Source organism: Vigna radiata, chromosome 5 (assembly GCF_000741045.1).
Source record: "Vigna radiata var. radiata cultivar VC1973A chromosome 5, Vradiata_ver6, whole genome shotgun sequence".
NCBI classification, from domain to species: Eukaryota; Viridiplantae; Streptophyta; class Magnoliopsida; order Fabales; family Fabaceae; genus Vigna; species Vigna radiata.
Genome location: NC_028355.1, coordinates 23,945,152 through 23,967,239, shown reverse-complemented (window position 1 = coordinate 23,967,239; position 22,088 = coordinate 23,945,152). Strand labels below are relative to the sequence as shown.

General features: G+C 29.5%; 3 protein-coding genes across 5 annotated transcripts; 1 reads left to right on the top strand and 2 right to left on the bottom strand.

Annotated features, from left to right (window-relative positions):
• Nucleotides 1-2,316: 2,316 nt before the first annotated feature.
• Nucleotides 2,317-3,520, bottom strand: LOC106760808 (dehydrin ERD14). Its single transcript, XM_014644236.2, has 2 exons — nt 3,163-3,520; nt 2,317-2,964 (listed from the first exon to the last, which is right to left on the bottom strand). The coding sequence occupies exons 1-2, from the start codon at nt 3,397-3,399 to the stop codon at nt 2,605-2,607; spliced, it is 597 nt and encodes a 198-aa protein (XP_014499722.1). The 5' UTR covers nt 3,400-3,520; the 3' UTR covers nt 2,317-2,604.
• Nucleotides 3,521-7,913: 4,393 nt separating this feature from the next.
• LOC106762610 (chromatin remodeling protein SHL) lies at nt 7,914-13,099 on the bottom strand. 3 transcript variants are annotated; one of them, XM_022781075.1, is made up of 6 exons: nt 12,915-13,096; nt 12,439-12,784; nt 11,975-12,043; nt 8,922-9,057; nt 8,494-8,548; nt 7,914-8,289 (listed from the first exon to the last, which is right to left on the bottom strand). In XM_022781075.1, the coding sequence occupies exons 1-5, from the start codon at nt 12,985-12,987 to the stop codon at nt 8,537-8,539; spliced, it is 636 nt and encodes a 211-aa protein (XP_022636796.1). In that variant the 5' UTR covers nt 12,988-13,096; the 3' UTR covers nt 7,914-8,289; nt 8,494-8,536. The 3 variants fall into 3 exon arrangements, 2 of the variants coding, with proteins under 2 accessions (XP_022636796.1, XP_014502099.1); XM_014646613.2 differs by lacking the exon at nt 8,494-8,548 and having other exon boundaries at nt 12,915-13,094; XR_002667927.1 differs by lacking the exons at nt 7,914-8,289; nt 8,494-8,548 and adding an exon at nt 10,913-11,081 and having other exon boundaries at nt 8,921-9,057; nt 12,915-13,099.
• Nucleotides 13,100-19,510: 6,411 nt separating this feature from the next.
• On the top strand, nt 19,511-21,459 carry LOC106760925 (40S ribosomal protein S10-1-like). The gene is made up of 5 exons (XM_014644373.2): nt 19,511-19,668; nt 19,757-19,805; nt 19,891-20,170; nt 20,373-20,508; nt 21,185-21,459. Exons 1-5 carry the CDS (start codon nt 19,666-19,668, stop codon nt 21,257-21,259), a joined length of 543 nt encoding a protein of 180 aa, XP_014499859.1. The 5' UTR covers nt 19,511-19,665; the 3' UTR covers nt 21,260-21,459.
• The last annotated feature ends 629 nt before the right edge of the window (nt 21,460-22,088 follow it).

The window sequence follows — 22,088 nt, the reverse complement described above, 5'->3', positions numbered from 1 at the left end:
AAAGGTTATGGGGAATGGGAATTTACTCACCAGTTAGAAAGAGGAAAAATTGATCAGTTGAAATTGGTAATTCTTGAAGATTGGGCACTCAATCAACTTCTGTTCAACACAGAATGTTCAAGCTTGAGTTTAGATGGAGAGAAAATTTTGTACAAGAGAAAGGGAATGTTAGTGATGGAACGATGCAGAAAATGAAATGAATTGGAAATCTGAAGTTTTGTGAATTTGAAAGAGAGTTATTCCAACCTATCACCAGTTGCCAAATGTCCACCCAAAATATATTTATTTTCTAAAACTTTACATAAATCAATTTTAAAAAAATCATTTCAAACTTAAATGTTCCAATCTTAACAAATTTCACATCAAAATCCTACTGAAGAAAGAAAGAATATATATGTCGAGATTTCGTGTGTGTGTATATAAGATTTATGTGAATGTAAGTGATTTTAATTTAAAAAAGTTAATAAGAATTAATGGTTTAATTTAGTAGTTTTATGGTTAAATGGGCCATGAAAGAAGTTGTAAGTGAGGTCCATGAATAAAAGAAGAAAATGTTGTATACCCTACAAGTGGGCCAAGAAATAATTTAAGCATTAAAGGAAATTAAATATGAGTAGTATATAGTCTACAAATGGTCAACATTCATAATTTCTGAGGTCTTTGTCTCTTTCAAGTGGGGTATGCCATTCTTCCATTATTGGCCCAAATAGAAAGCCCTAGAACAATATTTCCCTCAATTCAAAAGTTTAAGTGAGTTCAATTTTGAATTTTGAAACTTCAAAGGACACTTCACACACATAATGTATAGAAATAATGTCCTTTTTATAATGGTATAAACTTATTATTTTGATAGTTTAAATTAATTTTAGACATATATGTTATTTTTTATATAAATTTTATTAAATTATGAAACTGTTTTAATTATTTAAAAATGGTAAATATTGTGCATAGGTTTGATATGTGTGTGGACTTGTGTAAATTTAAAAAAGAATATGTATACCACTTTGAACAAGTAATTCAAGTAGACTTATATGATTCTCGCAAAATAAGAAAGACATTACATAAAAATGTGTTGGTAACGTTTGTATAAAAAACTAAGCTTTAAATTAATTAAACTTAGTGAGTAATTTATAAAATCCAACAGTAAAATCCCATTTATTTAACCATCATATTATACTGGATTAAATTTAAAATATTATAAAGTTTTACCAAAAAATCACATAAGGATATTACATATTATTCTGCATGTCACACTTCGTTCTACATAAGACACATTTTTTAGAAGAGTAATAATATTACAACAGATTTTTAGATTCATTTGATAAAGAGTATAAAGTTAAAATAATCATAAAAATATAAATAATTATATTTAAATAAAAAAGAAAAAAATAAAAAATAGTAGTGTCAGATGAACTTAACAAACTTAAATGTATAAAAAAAATATTTTTCTTTTGAGAATTACATAGGACTGTCTCCACATCATCTTTCTAAAATTACTCTCAAGATATATTTCTTGACATAATATTCAACTTTAAAAATAAATATATTTTAAAATTGATACATTGAATAAAATATAAAAATAAAAATAAATTTATTTATGTTTATACCAAAGTGCTAAGGAAGTATTTATATACACCTTCTTATAAATTCAAATGATATCTCAACCGTTGACATCCTAAAATTTATTAATTATTTTCCATCGCAAAATTTATTAAAAAATAAATAAAAATAAAAAACATAAAATCATATGAAACCCGTCATAAGAATTATACGGACAACATATGAAAAAATAAAAATCTAAATAAACCTTGTTTATTAATTGAATATTAGATAAGTATTGGCTACCAATCAAGATCAAGAGCAACGTGTTAACATTCATGATTTATTGGTAAACCGTAGCATTATTAAAGCCTTCACTAGAAAAGCTCAAAATTAACAATTTAATTTATCATCCACTACCTGAAAAGTCTTTCAAATTGATTATTTCATGCTTCACTTTCTGAATTTAAGAACGTGAACACATGATAAATCAAAGCAAAGCTTAAATTTGGTAAGATAATAAAATGTTTATGCCAAATCAATTAAACTATTTTCAAATAATGTACAATCTCAGTCAATTGGATTAGGACGTAAACTCGTTGAATTCTACGCACGATCCTAATATTTTAACAATTTATCTTTTACAAAAATATTTAAAATAAATCAATAACAACCTATTCTTTATCAAAAAATTGTTAAAAAAAATTCTTAAAATTTTTTTTCATTATTAGAGAGCATAAAAGCTCAGAGGACGACGATTATCAAAAAAAGAAATCCTAAAACACGAATAATTAATACATTATTGAACTAAATTTGTTTCAATACATATTTTTTTTTTCTTTTACTTCAAACAAACGAAGTTATGAAAAAGAAAGAAAAAAAAGGAAACCTAAACAAGCTTTTGTATATGCAAGATAGATACATACACAATAATAAAAAGTAAAGTATGCATCAAGAAACACGAAAGATAAGAAACCCCACAAGGCTTTGATATGATGAAAGGAAAACAAAGCACACCACAATCATCTCCAACAAACCCAACAACAAAGAAGCCTTGTCTCAATCTCAGTGACCACCACTCTCCTTTTCTTTCTCCTCCTCTGTTTTGGAGTGGTAACCAGGAAGCTTCTCCTTTATCTTCTCCAATATACCTTTCTTCTCCTTCCCTTCTCCTTCATGATGACCACCCTCACCGTGTTCTGATGAGGTCGCCGCAGGTGGTGCCGGTGGCGGAGGAGAAGCAACCTCCTCGGTCTTCTTGTGCCCTGGTAGCTTCTCCTTAATCTTGTCCAGGAACCCCTTCTTTTCCTCAGTTTCAACAACCTCCACTTTCTCAACTGGAACGCTTGTGTCCTCCTCGATTTTCTTCTTTTCCTTCTTCTTCTTCTTCTTTTTCTCTCCATCTTCTCCTTCCTCCTCACTTGACTGCAAACACATTCATAGTTTAATAAAACGGATATTCATCAGTATTTTTTAATCCATTAACATAAAATTTCATATAAAAAAACATTTCAACACTGATTAAAGGATATGATATAATCAACAACTACTGCATGAAGAGGTTGACAAACTTATACACAGAAATATATAGATATTTGCATGGAAATGAAAAGAAAGACTTACAGAGCTAGAGCTGCTGTCAGATCGGTGAAGCTTTTCCAAGAGGCTGTGCTTCTTCTCTCCTTCTTCTTCCTTCTTCTCCTCTGACACTGTGACCTTTTCAAACTCGGTGACGATCACCTCTTCCTGAGGCTTCTCTTCTTCCTTTTTCTTACCGAGAAAGTCGAAAACTCCACGATCCTGGACCTCCACCTCACTGCTCTGAGGGGACTCGAACTTGTTCTGGCTTTCCTCTGCCATGATCGGATCTGTAACTGATTTTACAACAATAACAAACTCAACAAAAGAGACTTAGTTGGCACTGCAAAAGCAAACTGATGAGTTTCTGAGAAGAGAAATGAATTGAGTTGGATGATTTAAGCTGCAAGAGTGGGACACCATTTATACTTGCCATCACGCGCACTATCCGCGATTAAGAAAATCAAAAGGTGCTAACCGACGTGTGGATTAAGTTAAGGAAGAAAACACTCCATCCACGCGCCTTTATTTGCATCACTCTATATCCACGCTATGAATTTGGCTCCAAACCCAACCTCCTGCATCTGTAATAAACAAATTCATCTTAATTAATTAATATTTCTGTTTTACAGTAATGCATGTCATATTTTAAAATTACTGAAATACTGATTTCATGTTTTTTCTTTTATTATAACTATAGAATACAGATATTAAATCTATTCTTTTTGTTGTTTGTTTATTTGTTTTTTAAAATGTTTATTTAGAAACAATTAATCCGGAAAAAAAAATTAAATAACACATGAGGATTATTTTTAATTTAATTAATTGATTTGATAATTTTTCTCAATCTTTACGAAAGAAATAATTGAATAAATGAGTTTGTTAACTTTTATTCATGATTTGAATAATAGAGCGCGAGTGAAGATGGTGTGAGGGTGTGCGAGGGTGGGAGGAAAAAGAGAGAGTGATCTGTGATACGACGAATGAAGGAGAGACACGCGGCGAAAGAACGTGGGGAGGCGTTCAATTGACAGAAAATGCCGACCTCGATGGATAAATGTGCATAAGTCGGTGCATGTGTGGCGTTTGCGTCGGGAATCACGATTCTGTACGACACTCGCTAGCTCGACGGCGACGTCGTTTTAATCCCCTGTGTCCCAGTTTTACTCTTACTATAATAAATACAACTAGAAATTACGTGAGAACTGTTCTAGCTGCTCGATCTTTCTTAATATTATAATTTGCATTTTAAAAGAATATAATTTAAGATAAACTATAATATTAATGTATTTAAATTTGGGTTTAGTTGTAGTTGCATTGTGTTAAAAGTGAGAAAGTGGAACCTGAATACAGGAAACATTACTTCAACTATCATTAAATATAGAAAATATATATAAATATAGTATCAAAACTAATGACTTTTTTAATTATGTTTTAGATATAATTTGTGAAGAACTTTTAATTGAAATCAATTTGAAAAATATTCTTATTAATATCAATTACAATTATTTAAACTGATATTAATATTTTTCTAATATTGTTTAGAATTTTTTTTAAACTTACATATTAGGTCCTTAACGTGTCATCACATTTAAATCAAAAAGTGTTGCATGTTTTCTCGGTAATATTAAAGGCTTATTGATCTAGGATTTTACAATAAGCTTTGAAATGCATCATGTGAACAAATAAGTTAATGTTTTAATGGGATACGTTATGGTTATTAAGAAGGAATAAAGATACATTGTCATGTGATTGAGATAATGTTGATTAAATAGGAGTATATATGAGGATGATATCTTATTTGAATGGTTGAGTAATCCAGTTATTTACTTCTATAGTGTAATAACATTTTTAATACTTTTATTTTTCTCAACTAATTTTCTTCCTATATATTCCCATATTTTTTTTAAATTCTAATTATTCTCCAACTGAAATTAATAAAAAAATAATAATGTAAATTTTGTTGTTGTTTTAGGTTGTGTAATACGTAGATATTTTTTATCACATGATCTGAAATTCAAAAAATTATTTTTACATGTTTTAGAATGTAAAATCCGTAATGTATATATTCTTATTTTGAATTATATTTATAAAATAGGAGTTTGCTAACTTGCGCCTGTTTTTCAGTTGGTACATTTTAGCAATGTGTACTGGATTTCAGTAGACAAAAATACCCTTATATCATGAATTCTAAGATTTAAGGTTAAGGGTATTTTAATAATTTTCATTCTCATAATTAAAAAAATAAAAAAAAACCCCTAATCCCTTATCAACCTCTCTCATTCCTCTCAACCTTTCTCTTTCATGGCTTTCACTCCAACATTTTCTCTGTCATCCCTACTCTAGCCCTAATTGAAAAAAATAAAAAACATTTATCTTATTTTAATAATTTTCATTCTCAAAATTTAAAAAAAAAAAAAAACCTCAAACCCTTACTCACTTCATTCATTCCTCTCAACCCTTTCTCATTCATCTCTCTCACTCAACACATTTACTCTCTGTGATGCTCTAACTAAAAACACTCATTATTAAATAAAATAGTTAGAGAAAAAAAATACTTACATGATTTTTCTTTATATAATTATAAATAAAATTTCAAGATTTAGAATAATTTTTATTGTTTGATTTTATAATTGAGAATTTTATTGTATTTTGATTTGTTTTTTTCTTTAGTAAAGGAAAACAAGTTAATGAATTTCTACAAAAAAAATTAAATGGTCACGGAGCAATGTTACGTAGTAGTCTCATAATGTAAAGGAAGGATGCTCATAAGTCCTGGTGCAAGTTGTGTCCGTCGGCTGTAATATATATAGTGAAGATAATGAAATTAAAGAGATTTTGAATGAACTTTTTTCGAAAGGTGAATATGACTCAACTCTTTACAAAAGTAAATCGTTTAATAATGAATGTTTTTTTAGTTGGGGCTAGTGCAGAGATGACAGAGAAAATGTTTGAGTGAGAGAGATTAAGGAGAAAAGGTTGAGAGGAATGAAGGAGGTGAGTAAGGGTTTGGGGTTTTCTTTTTTTAGTTTTGAGAATGAAAATTATTAAAACAAGACAAGTGTTTCTGATTTTTTTTAATTGGAGCTAAAGTAGCGATGACGACGGAGAAAAGGTTGGAGTGAAAGAGATGAAAGAGAAATGGTTGAGAGGAATGAGAGAGATACCTAAGGGGTTGAGAGTTTTTTTTTTTATTTTTTTAATTTTGAGAATGAAAATTATTAAAATACCCTTAACCTTAAAACTTAGAATTCATGATATATATGGGTATTTTTGTCTACTGAAACCCGGTACACATTGCTAAAATGTACCAATTGAAATACAGGCGTACGCAAGTTAGGAAACCCCTATAAAATAAATTTAAATATTAAAGAATTCTAACGGAAAATTTAATGAGTATTCTAGCCTACAGGCAACAGCAAATGGTGAAGATTGATTCATAGTTTAAGAGGTATTTGTCTCTTTGAAGTGGGGTATGCCACTGCTTACATTATTGCCCCAAATAGAATGCCCTAGAAGGGAGACCAAGAATATTATTATCTTTCCCAATTCAAAAGTTTCAGTTCAATTTTGAATTGTGAAAGGACACCTGTACACATATAAATTCAATCCATAGCAATATTAATTCTGGTTCTAAGATTTGGAATAAACTTTTGCAGGAGTAATTTTAAAAAAGAAAAATTAGAAATAAGCAATTAAAGTTTTAAGTAATCAACAGGTTAAAAATGAAAAAAATAAACATGTTATCTTGTTAACATCTATTATTTTTGTATAAAATAGATCATGCATCTATTGTTTTTGTTTGTTTATTTTTAAAATATTTATATAGAAACAATTAATCCGGACAAAAGTTAAATGAACAAATAATTGGTTTATTTTAATAATTTGCAGCATTTATTATTCATAAAATGTAAAAGTAAAAGTATTTTACACAGAAAATAATGAATGGACTTAGTTACATAAATGAAGTTTTGTTTTCTAAATACTACTTTGTTTTGAAAAAGTTATGACGTCAGTGAATGATTTTAAAATATGATAATAAAATCGTCAAAATAGATAATAACTTTTTCATATATTAAAATTTTGAATTGAAGTTGTTATTTCGAACGAGTATAATTGATTTTGAATTAAAGTTTTAACATTTTTTTTTTAAATTTTCAGTGTTTAAATTCAATTATACTAATGTTACTATAAAAATATGATTTTTAATTCAAATTTAATTATAATGAAATTGTCATAAACAATGCCGATTTCAATTCAATCTTCAATTGACACAAAATCACAAAATTATTAATACCGATTTTAATTCAAACTTCAATTAATATCGACTTCTATTCAAACTTCAATTGACATAAAATCGTTATCGGTTTGAGATTTCACTTCTTTATTTTAAAGTCGTCCACAGAAATAACAACTTTTTCAAAACAAGATCGTGTTTACACAATACAACTTGACCAACAAATAGTTTTTTTAAGTAAAAATCAAATTATAAATTGATTTATATTTTTAAAGATTCTATCCTATATTTTTACAAAATATACTATTTATATTTAAATATATATTAACTTTCTAAACCTACAAAATCATTTTTGTAAACACGGTTCAAACCTAGTTAATATAAAAAAATTTAACATTTTTGTAAAAGTAAATTATTCTGAATCCTTCCGATGGAAAAAAAGAACAGTATTTCCCAATTTCGCAGGACACTACGTAGAAAAATGATACAAGACCGAGACACTATTGGCATGCAATTCAGCGGCGGATTGAAAATCTAGATCTCTGCCTATGTTTATGAGTACAAAGAAAGAATTGAGTGTCTACTGCTCTCATAAATAAGTAAAATACTTTACAAAAGTTCATCCGACTCAGAACAAGGACCAGAAAGAAGAGACAGAATCTACACTATATAATTACATAAACACGTCCTCCACTTCAAAGGAAACTGCATTTGTCCTCCAACCAAATACACATGACAAGTTTCCAAACTAGTCTCTTTCCATGTGAAAGTGAACGACTACAACATAGAACAACATAACTTTGTCTCCGTCTTTGTCCGGCCCCTACCCAGGATTAGAAAAGCAAGTTCTCCAGTACATTCATTACATATCTAACTCATTTTATCATGCTTTATATACTATCACACTATTACCTACGACGGCGTTTAGTGTCCACCTGCATAATACCAACCAACACACAGATATTAATTAATACATTAATCCTTCCTTTTTTTCAGACCAATACCATTCAACTTCAACAATAACAGATTAATGTTATTCCATGGCAGGCCTAAGAAGAAGAATCCAGATATCTACACTATTCGGGTGGTCAAAACTGATAATTCTTATGTGAAATATCATGGCAGGTATAAATGTTTACCACAAATAAAATGGTGGCACCGTCCTTAGGCATTAAAGACATACTAAAGGAAGTCCTAAAAATCACATTAACCAGAAATAAATGTTAAGTTAAGCACAAAAGGATTGGAAAAAGAAACAAAATACCGAATGCATGTCAGTCACAACAACTTTTTGTTATTTAACAAAAGAAATTAATTTGCAATGATACTCGTTCTCTTACTCAATAGGTGACTTCCTACATACAAATGAACCAAGTGATGCGCATGTGACCATGAATCACAGGATATTGAGGATATAATCAATTGACAATGGAATAGAATTTAGAAAACCAATAGATGATAGATGAAGATATAAACTTCTCCAAAGCCTCGGTGAGTCGATTCAATGGTATAAAGTTCAGAAAAGTGAAAACAACTCACGTTATCAAACAACAGTTATTTGAAATACCTTTGTATCCGAGAGTCTAGAAGCGGAATGAGAGTTCTGCAACTTTTTTTGACCTTCGGCAGAGCAGCTTTCACAAAAGAAGTGGTCAAGTCTTTTGGCTTCTTCAACAGTCATGTCTATGCAAGCAGGATGGAACCTGAAAAATAAATTATCGTGCTGAAGACTATATTCACGCAGCCCGACATCCATAAAATAATGGCACGTGTTGCAAAACAAGTTATTTTCAATGCACAAATGTGTTAATTTTAGAGATATCGAAGTCAATAATCTTCTATTCATCATGGTTTATAAATCAAACTAATGGCCCTAGATCTCAAAAGCCCATTCTTAAAAATGGCTTACCAGTAAACCTTACATATTTATCGTGCCTCCAATAACAATATGTAAAACATCTCAACATTCACAAAGCAGATCTTTAGTTAGTTCCATAGTAAGACTGACGAGGATAACAAATTTGCTATGAATAAAAGTTATGTTCTCTTCCCTTAAGACTAAGGTTCCAGGATTTTAATTCAGTTTTGCATGAACTAATTAGTTGATCGTCACGTCCCATCTAAAGGCTATTGCTTAGCTAGTTTGTGGACGTGCTGCTGTTTGAATTGCCAGTGGAATAATTATGCACATGGATTTTATCGTACATTCACTATTCGTATAAAAAAAACATAACAAATTAGATTAAAATTAGCAGAATGAAGCTTAAAGGAAAAAGATGAAAGAAACACTGAAAAAAAAAATAGTCTTATAAAATAGGAAGGAAAAAAATGTCAATACAAAGGTAACTTTCTTATGTAATGCAGCAATGGGCAAGGAAGAAGAGTTCAAATCCTATTTTTTAAAAGCAAAAAATACATTAGAAAATGGGGGAGAAATTGCAATTTTACACTTAAAAAACCTGAACAGTGTTGCTTCCCGTGAACAAGGTTATCAAACTCTTGAGTGTACGATCCTAGATAGAAAAGAGTTTATAAGTTGAATAGAAGAGTAAGTATACGAAAGTCCCACGAGTTTGAAAATCTTGGCCATCAATAACCACTGGTTTTGACACTATTTGAATCCCATTAGAGCCGCTCCCCCACTATGCTATAGTATGCTATTGACTACAATGGTTTAACCATGTTTTATCAACTCAGACAAATATTTATAGGGAACATCAGATTTATGCTATGAATTAGGCACATTAACTTGAGTGTCACTGCATGCATACATGAAGAGTGGAAGCACTAAAGTACAATAATGAATTCAAGTGCATGATCTTTTTTGATGAATTTGTTACGATATTTTAGACAAGATATGAAATTCCTGAAACAAGGTGGCTTTGATAATTGTCTAGTAGATAACCACAATAAGGAAAGAAATAAGAAATTAATGAAACACCTTATCAGTGGCTGATGACATGGATTGCCAAATTAAGAAAGACGAATAACACTGCCAACTAAAGTATTGTTTGCTTTAGGTTCCATCTCGATCTTACTTATATGGCCAAGAACAATTACAAATAGTTATAATTAAAAGAAACTTAGTTCTCTTAAGCTACGACCCAGATGTCAATAACCAACACACAAAACAGTTGCATAACACTTAAATGCATGCAACAATCCATGAATATACGCAATGTGTGGGCAGCTCCATAAATTCCATAAGAGTTTACTTCATATATGCCTATAAATAACGTAATAATTGGATGTTTCAATCCGGCAATGAAGTAGCTAAATCTAGTATTGCATTCATTACTGGTAAGCAAGTTCAATCAACACCAACTAAAAATGTGGCATAAGTGCATACAACATTATGCTTTAAATATTTTTTCATACTTTGCAATAATATCATATTTTTTATTATATTCTATACTTTTATTATATTACTATATATTTATTACACTTTATTTTGCAATTATTAGTATTATTTAGTTTATTATATTTTGTTAGGTTTTACATAAAAACAAAGAAAAATTTGTTGGATTCAAACTAAAACATTGAAACCCTAAGTATGACCTGGCTCATCAGCTGCCCATTAACTAGAGCCGCCCCCAAACATTCAAGAGAATGTAGAGGAGTGGGAGGTCATGGTGGCAGTCGGTGATGGTGACAGTGAACATGCAATTCCATGCTCTGCAATGGCAAAGGTCGCAGAGCCTTGTCTGTTAACAGCACATACAGAAGCCTGCAAATCATGGAAATGGCACCTTTACATCCATGTGCTCGGTCACGAGTGCCTTACCAGCGCCAAAGGACCACTCTGTTTCACCAACTTACAATTGAATACTGGTGATTAATTTAATATTTAAGCTCACATGATTTCACCCAGCTTGGGGTTGAACTCGTGAGTTTGGCAGAATTCATTTGAGTATGTCATAAACACATTTTAAGCAGACGTTTTAACATAGTTGGAGGTCTTATCCTTTCTTTAGTGTATAGAGGTTAATTCTTAGTTTTAGTAAACTAACTATAAATGAGAAATTAATCAAGAATGACCTTGATTGTATAAATTTTAACTGGCATTGTGGACGAAGACATCAATCAGGAAAAAGAATGGGCGATCTACCCCAATCCTACTGAGTTCATTGAACCTATTATACATTTTAGAATAAACTCGGGCAATTTTACCAGTTAAATTGCAAGTTTGATAACTTTGAATAAAAGTATATGCATAAATAAGTAACCATTTAAAGAGAAATGAGAAGGGTAGGGGAGAAATTACCAACAGCCTAGTCAAAAGCAAAAAAACCAGGTTGAAAAAAACAGCACGCCGGACCAATATACATAACACTGGCTGTTTATGGTGAAGAATAATCCAAGTGAAAAGTGACATACAAGGCAAAATGATGTCTGCATAGTTACTGTTGACTTAAAATACTCTCTTCAAATGATACAGCAATGGAAAAAAAAAAAAAGACAAAGGACAAATAGAACTGAAAGTTCCATCAGAGCGACGCAAGATATTCAAAGAACTGAACATTTCAGTCTTCACAAAATCAAACAGACATCTTACATAGATCAGGATAAGAGGGAAGGCCAATAATTTAATGATAAAATCACTTTAAATATTTTACTTACCAGTCACTGCAGCCCTCACATTGGACCATTAGGTCATCAGGATTGTAAGGCATCTCGCATTTACAATACCTGCAATGAAAGTTTATACAACTTCTATCAGGCAGAGTCAGCAGAATTCAAGGAAGATCTCACAGCTTCTCGAATCTAACAAAAAGTCTATACTTACCATTTCCAACTCAACATATAAAATCCTAATAACATAAACTGAGTAAATATATTCCAGAATAACCCGTAATCTGAGCCATTACCAGACTAACCAACAGAAACCTAGAATTTGTCATTAACCAAAGCACATCCCAAGTTAAGTTTCGAAATTGATGGCAGCTAAGTAAAAATAAAGAGAGAAAGTCCATTCATTCCAACAAGAAATTTTACCAAAAATCAAACAAATTTTGAAACCAGGACAGCAGAGAATACAAATAGAAAATATATCTGAGCATCTAAAATAAAAGTGATGGACTCACACTGCAACTCTGTCAGGATTGAAGGCACCTGTGGAGGAATTGTACTCAAACCGACAGAAGAAATCATCGTTACCAACGGCATCCAGTTTTGTGTAGCTCTTGAAGCTGTGGACCGTACACTTGCCTTCGATTGTGTCGGTGCTCTGAACATCAAAGTGATCAGAGAGAAAAACCTCCTTTGAGCCGTGAAACTGGCGGCGACCCCCAATTGACTCCTCTGGCCTGTAGTACCAGCGAACATGAATTTTCACATTTGCGCCACGCGCATCCGCCTCGATCCTTTCAATCCTGGCCACATACGAGGGTTTTGCCGGATCCGACGGTCGCATGAGCACGCAATCACCAGCTGAGAGACAAGAACAAAAAGAACTTTCAGAATTGGGAAAGCAAATGGAGCTAACACAAAACAAAATTAGTCTGATTTAATCCAATAATTTTTTGTCAAAATTGTTTTGTGAGAAATAGAGTGAGTTTACCTCTAATGGTTTTGTTTATGTGTTTGACTGAGTATGACTCTAGGGTTCGTCTTGGAGCCTTCGGCTTAGCCATGGGATGGAATGGAAGCACAGGATGTAGAAGATTGAGGATGAAAAAAATACAGAAAAATATTAAGTTTTTTTTTTACATGTAAGGCTTTATTAATTTTTTGTTTCAGTGCTGCGCTGAACCATGGGTAATGGTGGGGCGACTTTTATCTCAGCCTTCATTGAAATCCGAGTACACGTACACAAAGAATGGACCAGAAACTTTTGTATTTTTAACTTTAATAAAATGAAAAAAATATCAAACTTTGGTAATAATTCCACGTGGTACTCAGTTACGGTACTGTGCACATGTAATAATAATATTAATATTAATGATAATAATTAAAACAATAATAATATTATTATTATAATTAGAGATATCTTAGGATGCTGAGATAAACTAGTATTTTAGCTATATTTTTTTGAATTTGACTCATTTGTATTAAATATATAAGGAAAAATAATAATGTAACTTATTAAAGTTGAAATCTGATGCAATGATGATAAAATTATAAATTATAACGTAACAAAATATAATAAAGTTAATAAAAATTCATCATCTTTGAATACTTAATTACTAAAATTAAGTTCTCTATTAATGTAATTGTACAAATAATTAATGAGAATGTGGTTTTTAATTGATTTTTATATACTGTTTCTTTATTATTTTTATCTTGGTATATATTATTAATTCTATATAGTAAAGAAATTACAAAAAATTCAAAGAATTGTAAGTGTTATGAAAAATAATAAAGTATAATTGTTTTATGTGTATTATAATTTTAATATAAATGTATTTTATTTTATAATATTTATTTTAATTCATTTGATTTTTTTAATTAATAATTTTATGCACTAATAAATAAAATATTTACTTCTTTACTTGAGAAATTAAAAAATTAAATAGTTTATTATTTTAAAAACATTAAAAAAAATTGTGGCATAAATTTATAATATTATTTTATAAAATTATACATTTTAAAATATATTATTTTATACTAATATTTAAAATTATATATTTTAATTTAATAAAATTTAAATGTATGTCCACTTTTAATTAAAATAAAGAAAAATGCAAATCAAATTATATGCTTGAAATTAAGAAGCAAACCAGTGTGCACACAAGAAGAGAGGATAAGGGCAATGACAAAGGAGTCCCTTTAAGGTGTAACATGGTCAATTATTTATTAAATTTTGTCTACCAAATTTGTATGATTGATGTAGAAATCTTAGCTTAGAAGCTATGTTATAACTTGATTTTAAAAATAAAAATAATTTATTTTTCAATATTCTTTTAAAAAAGTTAACCACTATTGATATAATTAATTAAAATAGTATTCATATTTTTTATTAAAGTTTAAAATTTAATATATATTAATAATAATTTTAAAATTTTTTTGTTATTATTAATGATTTATCTATAAAGTTAGTATAGACAAATGTTTGAAAAATAAATAATATTAAATTTTCATTCATAATATTAAAATTTGATTTATTCCTATATAAATGTTTTGATAACCTGACATTGATAAAATCATTTTGTTGTGGTAAAAAACTACTGGTAATAATAAATATTTTATGATAGTAATTGGAATTGAGATATAAATTATAGAAGAGAATGTGAAATATTTTTCATTGGGATTTAAATTTATATCTAATATAAGTAAAAGTGAAATAAAACGAATGAGACAATAAATAAACCAAAAGTTATATATTAATTAGTTTTTCTTCATTGATAAATAATTCTAAGTTATCAAACTTTACTTCTATTATGACATGTGATTATAGCATGTAATACTCAACTATTTACGGGCCAATTGTGTTTAAATGCAATTTGTGGTTTTTACATTGTTCATTATTTGAATGATTTTGAGTCTTTAACATAAATTATTTTGGTTAGTTGAGATCTGTTTGATGTTATGTTAATCAAATGGCTAAAGCCCTAACATTTTAGTAATACAGTTTATTGGTGTTTTTATATGAACAATACCAATGTTATTAATGACGGATATTTATAATAATTATCTTTTTATAGTAATCATCATCCATATATAGTTAGAGATTTTTGCACTCTTTTGAAATGTGATGATTTTGAATTTTTTAATATAAATGTGTTTTGATTTGAATACAGTAATAGTTGTAACTTTTACTTGGTCTTTTGTAGTGATATTTATATTAATTAATTTTTGTAATTTTTAGATTGAAATAAATAAACGTGATTGATTTTTATTTTCTAGAATATTATAGTACAATATTATAGATGATTTTATTGGCAGAGTACATTATATATATATATATATATATATATATATATATATATATATATATATATATATATATATATATATATATATATATTGAAAAAATTATTTAGGAAATATAATAATAATACGTGATATAATCAATTTTCTATGATTTAAGAATATAATCATGTTATTATGTAGAAATATTATCAGATCTAAGTTATTGAAGTATATTATTAGATTTGTGTGATTAATTATACATTTTAATTATAATTTACTAAATATAAAATAATAAAATATGATTACTACAACTTTCATAACACTGAAATTAAAAGTAAAAACTGTGTTTAATTACAATATGTGTCTTGCATTTTTTTCAATTTTTATTATTCTTGATTTTGTGAAGAATAAATGTCCAAGTTAAATTTATCATTATGAAAGTGATCAGCCCATCAGCTGATATTACAAAAAGAATATGAAGAGAGAAATTAGGGTTTATAACAAGAAGAAGAAAGCAATAAAAATTTGTCAAACCTAAATTTAGGAACAATTTATAATTTTTTATCATCAATTTTTATATTTGATTTTGATTACAAATATAAAACAAATGTGAGTGTTATAATTTAATTTACTTTTGATAGGGAGAGTTTAAAAAAAGTTAGGACACTTGCACAACAAACAAGGTATATAATAATAGAATAAACATCATAATAATATATATATATATATATATATATATATATAATCTATTAAAAATAAAAACATAAACTAGTATAAATATTATATAAGAGTTACCATAATGAAAAAAATATAACAATAGAAAAATATAAAGTTGATTTACATTTATATAAAACATAATTACAAATAAAATTTCATACATAAGATATTAATCCATAACTATGTATAAAGGTGGTTTTTTAAAACAATCAAAATAAAGCATTCATATTAAGTAATTATACATCATTGTCATCTCTATCTTATGTCTGTTCTATAAACATGTCTTCTTTTTATTCACATCCATCAAATGATCATCTTCTATAGAATCAACCACACAATAATAATAAAGAAAGAAACACACCAGAAGGTTAAGCTAATGATAAAAAAGAGTCAACGTAGTACATTGAGGTTTCATCATATATAACATTCCACACATAATTAATCAAACATCCTGATAATGCCTTTGACCTAAACTTGACCATTCGGATACGATATGAATGTCTATATATGACGGGTTATGCACTTGTGATGGTTTTTATTGCTTTTCATAGTTACTGTCAATGGGTTTCACCCTATCATATACAATGTTGGTTTATTCAGCGTCTTAGGCCATATTAGGGCATCTTAGACTTGGACTTAGTACAAATCCCACCACATGCATCATTCATCTCTAATTGAGAATGAATGATCATTAAAGTATCAACATAACCCCAAGACCGAGCTTCCTACATTCATATTAACAACACTTTGATACAACCACAAATAATTCTCCTCATAACTCTTACAAACCATATTTCAATACCATCATATTTTAAACCATATCACTAAGTAAACAATAAAAGAGCACACCATTTATATCAAACACAGTAGAGGAAAGAAAAGAAAACAACCGATAATGCCCAAACATACTCACCTAGCGCCAAAATCATGGCGCCTAGCAAACACCATCTCGCATAGCGAGCAAATCTCGTTGTCCAGTGATAGCTCAAACAGAGAGCTACTTTAGCCTAAGGAGCTAGCGAGCCTAACCTCTGAAATCCATTGCCGAAACACCCTAAGTACTTGCCCAACAAGTTATTTTCTTACCAGGTACTCTGCAGAATTATGTAGAACACCAATTATGCAAAATTTACACTCTCTCAATCTCACATGTTCAATCTTATGCACTTTTAACAACTTATACCACTTCCATTTGATATTTCAAGCCTTAATTGACATATCCAAGTGTATATGATCCAACTTAAACTAAGTTTAACTCATTTTATCAAGAAATTCCAACTCAAGCCAACTAAAACACCGTGATATAAACCATAAATCAATTCTACCAATTTTAACACATAACTTAACAACTTAAGGGGTTTGAACAAGTCCAAAATGACCCAATAATAGACCTCATACACTCCATTTTGCCTTAGACCTTCAACATTAAAAACTCACTACTTTAAACTTCTAAAAATGCACTTAAAACCATTCAAAACACAACCAATTGGCTACCACCCTGTTCTAGATCACATATCTTCTAACTTACAACTCAAACAAGTTTCAAATAACCATAAAACAAACCCTGAAGTTCAATTTTCTCCCTTTTACTATTAATTCAAAATCTCATTTACCAAAACTCCTATTTTCTTTAAAACCAAAATAACCTTAAACTCAGCATAAGTTTTGTTTTCTCCATGCTACACCAAATTCATGCCATTAATCTTCACAAGATCAAACCAATCCACAACAGAATCACACTAAGCATCAAGCACCACACAACTAACTAAACACATTAAAAAAAAAAAACAATGAACACTAAAACATATAATGCAATTACACTCAATCAACATAGTAGTCCAGCCATTATCAATCATACTTGTAAATTTCAAAATTTAATCTCCCCTTACCTTGATAAGAATGTTGCCAAGCTTTATACACGCATTACCCTTGCTTCAAAATCAAGGAACTCTAGAAACATCTAGAAACTTCATATTTGTGATCGAAGTGAGTCCTTAAAACCTATGGTCAATAAAGAACTAGAAAATGAACTCAAATTGCACATGCAAATGAACTCCTAGCCATGGCCTTAAACTAAGAATTAAAGAAAAAAAGAGCATAAACTTACTCTACAAGGAAAATTGATCAGAGAATGATGGAGAATGCACTACTGTGATAAGCTTACTTGCTCTTCTAGACATTTTTTTTATTGTTAGGTAGATGATTTTGAAGTTAGAAATTGTAGAGAAAAAAAGAGAAAACTCATAAAAAAAGTCATAGAGGAATGACAAATGTTTTAAATAACGAGACATGTTTATGAAATTTTATTTATATTATTGAATTATTTTAATATTAAAATACCATGTATCATTATTTTATAATATCTATCAACTTAAATACTTTATTTTATAGGTTCTTACATATAATATAGAAAATTGAATTTTATTTTTAATTTTTATTAAAATATTTCTTATACTATATATCATCCATTAACACATGTTTTTAATAAATTTAAAGTAATATTCAAAATAATATATAAAAGTATATTTTCTGAAATATCTCAACTTTCGTGCATTGGTGGGTCTTCGAAATCCTTTCGCTGACTTATGTTGTGTTGAAGAGATATTTATATGAAAAGACAATCCTATTTCTATTCGATTAATATTTTTTATTAGTATTAAATTCGTTTGAATTAGTGATCTCAGCTTAACTAATCCTTTCTTCCGTAATCAACTGTTGATACTAATCTTACATTTTTATGTAGGAGAAAGAGAACCTCTACATGAATTTCAAAAAATTATACTATAGACAATGTGATGCAAATTTTTGTCTCCCATCGTTATACATTTACTTATACTTGCGTATTAAAAAAACTTAATTTAGTGATTTAATTTCTTTAATTTATTGGTTTAGTTTATTTTTTTTTCTTTTAAAATTTAAATTAGTAATTCTTTTTAATATTCAATTTAGTTATTTTCGATGATATTGAATTAAAATATTAAATAAGGGACTAAATATAAAATAATTACCGATAATAATCCTACATAACATTGTCACGTTAAACTATTAATGTCAAAAAGATTATTACTATCACATGACATAATCACCATATCATTTTATATATTTATTTTAAATTAAAAAACTAAAAAAATAAAAAATTTCATAAATTAATACCCAACATACGAATGCATCAAGAAATACTAAATTATTTTTTTTTTAAAAAAAAATTATAAGACTAAATGAACAAAATCATCACATAGTAAATCATTAATTAATTCTATTTAAAAACTTCAATTTTATAATTTTTGCAATTAGAAAAAAGACAAAAAGTAATTTCTGAATATTTAAAAGTTAAAAATACTTTTAGATAGTACAATTTAAAAGGATTTTTTCCTTAAAAAACTTATAAATCGTATAATTTAGAAGTAAAAAACAACTTATAAACCATGTAATTCAAAATTAAAATAACTTGTAGATTATATATTTTAGAAGATAGTTACTTTTTATTTACATATTACACAATTCAAACATTATTTTTGCCTCCCAAAATATATAATCTAAGAAAGCAGCACAAAATGATTTTTTTTTTATATGAAATGCAGGAAGAAACGGAGGTGCAAGCAGCCCACGAATAGGCCCATCGTGCAAAGATATATGAAAAGGGAAAGTTAGGGTTTATAGCAAAAAACAAAAGGAGGTAACCAAGAGATAACTGTGAGGAATTGTTGGCCGAGCCTCCATTGTCTCTCTTCAACCTTCTGATAATGGTACGATCTTGAATTCTGAATAGCCAATACTTTTCGTTATTCAGTTAAAATTTGATTCTTATGTTTGCGTCGGTTTTTGTTTTTTCAGATCATTCCGGAGAAGAACCGTAAGGAGATCTGCAAATACCTCTTCCAAGGTAGGTGTCTGAGTGTTTATCCCCAATAATCTTGGTTCGTCAGGGTTTTAACTCGTTGAGTAATCTGAGACTGTTTACGGTGCAGAGGGAGTTTGCTATGCGAAGAAGGACTTCAATTTGGCGAAGCACCCTGAGATTGATGTGCCTAATTTGCAGGTGATTAAGCTGATGCAAAGCTTCAAGTCCCGCGAGTACGTGAGGGAGACCTTTGCTTGGATGCATTATTACTGGTTCCTCACCAATGATGGCATTGAGTTTCTCAGAACTTACCTTAACCTTCCTTCCGAAATTGTCCCTGCCACTTTGAAGAAACAGGCCAAGCCACCTGGCAGACCCTTTGGTGGCCCATCCGGTGATCGCCCTAGGTATGTCAAGAAGATCACTGTTGTAATTGATTGAATAATATCATAGTATAAAGCAATAGAATAAGTGTGTTACTAAGTGAAGTGGTATGACCTTACCTAACTGAATACAAGGGGCGCTATACAAGCCAATCCAACTGAGCTAAACTAACTACTTTTTCTACTGGTTGGCTGTCATGTGGATGATCTGTGTTGCTTTGAACAGGGGTCCACCTCGCTTTGAAGGCGAACGGAGGTTTGGTGGTGATCGTGACGGATATCGTGGAGGTCCCCGAGGACCTGGTGGAGACTTTGGAGGAGACAAAGGAGGAGCTCCTGCTGACTACAGGCCCTCTTTTGGGGTAATTTCACTGTCAATGCAGTTCTACTGTTGTTTACTGTTGCGCATAGTCATCATGGTTGCCGTTTGTTTTTGGCCTAGTTTTCATCATCGTGATTGCTGTTGTTTAGTTTTTAACTAAATAGAACTTTTAACTTTTATGACTATTTGTTTTCAAGCTCTTACAAATGTATAAGTACTTGATGTGCAGGTTAAAGTTAACTTTTTTTCAACAAAGGTTGATTCATTCGCTATATTTTTGGTTTTTCTCTGGCAAGCTCTTGGTGATAAGTTTACTCGAATAGATTGAGTCTACTCGATTATAATTTCCATGATTCGCACCTTTTAGTCGCAGAAAATGTTAAACTAAGTCCTTTGCTGGGAACCCATCTATATCATGTAAATGTGCAATCTTTTCTTCAGTTAGGCGATGCAAATAAGCTATTTCCTGCATTTTTGGAAGCTTGAGGATTAAGTGATATAGTGTGATGTGATTAATGAAGATTTCGGAAGGTTTTATGGTTAATGTTTTGATTGCTGTGTCCTTGAAGCTGTACAATTAAATTTGTTGATAATCATGCTTGCATCTTCTACGGACATTTCATTTTACGCAGCAAACAATATATAGAATGGTTTTTGGTCTCTTTTCATACCGTTGTTTTCCCCCTCTCCTTATCAATTGGTTTGCCATATTGCAGGGATCTGGAGGAAGGCCTGGCTTTGGTCGTGGATCTGGTGGTTTTGGGGCGCCAACCAGCTCAAATATTCCTTAAGTACTATGATTTCCGCTTTATTTTTTGCTTAGTTTTCTAGAATATTGCCCTCTCCTATAGATTGTTTTATGGGCTTGACAATTACATTATATCCAGTTTTTCTTTCACTGAAGATTTTGATTTGAGTGTTTCTGCTAATTTGTGGCCTTCTCTCCCAACTTTGTGAAAGTTTGGTCAATACATCAGTATTTTTTTCTCTACATTGTAATGGACAAATTTAATATATAATAAAAAATAATATAATAAAAAGGTTACATTTAAAGAAAAAAGTCGCTTAAAAGGTAAAATATATTTAAAGGTAAAATATTGATGCAAATAATTATTTTAATTTTAGAAAACTTTTATTCAAATGGCTAATACTCAAGTTGGAAAAATAAACGTAAGTAATTATAAATGTTGAGGTAATTTATAGAATTGACACCGTAAAAAATGACTAAGATACAGTAGGTATAGGGATTATTATGGCTCCTAGAAGAAGTGGTAATAGTCTGGATATCTATTTTTTATCATTATTTATAGTTGAAGGGAAAAGAAAAATATAAAAATGGAAATTAAGAAAAAACTGATGAGTGTTGTTGATTCAAACTACACTCTCAGTCGCATATCAATTACCTATTATTACATAAATATAAACTTTCAATCTTTTTTTCATTATAGTTTGTGATAAAAAAAATCGAGATAGGTTTCCCTATATTAAATTTTATTATAATAATCAACAAGTTGGTTTGAACTTTGTCCTTTCAAACATTTTTTAATTTCTGCATTTGGTGAATGGAAACAACGACATTGTGATAGAGAATTCCATTAGAGATGTTTTATATTTTCAAGT

Excerpts from the sequence above, each read along its gene's own strand:
- LOC106760808 (XM_014644236.2), bottom strand. The coding sequence starts at position 3,399 with ATGGCAGAGGAAAGCCAGAACAAGTTCGAGTCCCCTCAGAGCAGTGAG. Across the intron at positions 2,965-3,162 it reads CTGACAGCAGCTCTAGCTCT|TCAAGTGAGGAGGAAGGAGA; the intron begins GTAAGTCTTTCT and ends ATGTGTTTGCAG.
- LOC106762610 (XM_014646613.2), bottom strand. The coding sequence starts at position 12,987 with ATGGCTAAGCCGAAGGCTCCAAGACGAACCCTAGAGTCATACTCAGTC. Across the intron at positions 9,058-11,974 it reads TGTGAGGGCTGCAGTGACTG|GTTCCATCCTGCTTGCATAG; the intron begins GTAAGTAAAATA and ends TTTATTTTTCAG. Across the intron at positions 8,290-8,921 it reads CTAGACTCTCGGATACAAAG|GTGGACACTAAACGCCGTCG; the intron begins GTATTTCAAATA and ends GGTATTATGCAG.
- LOC106760925 (XM_014644373.2), top strand. Across the intron at positions 19,806-19,890 it reads CTGCAAATACCTCTTCCAAG|AGGGAGTTTGCTATGCGAAG; the intron begins GTAGGTGTCTGA and ends TTTACGGTGCAG. Across the intron at positions 20,509-21,184 it reads ACTACAGGCCCTCTTTTGGG|GGATCTGGAGGAAGGCCTGG; the intron begins GTAATTTCACTG and ends GCCATATTGCAG.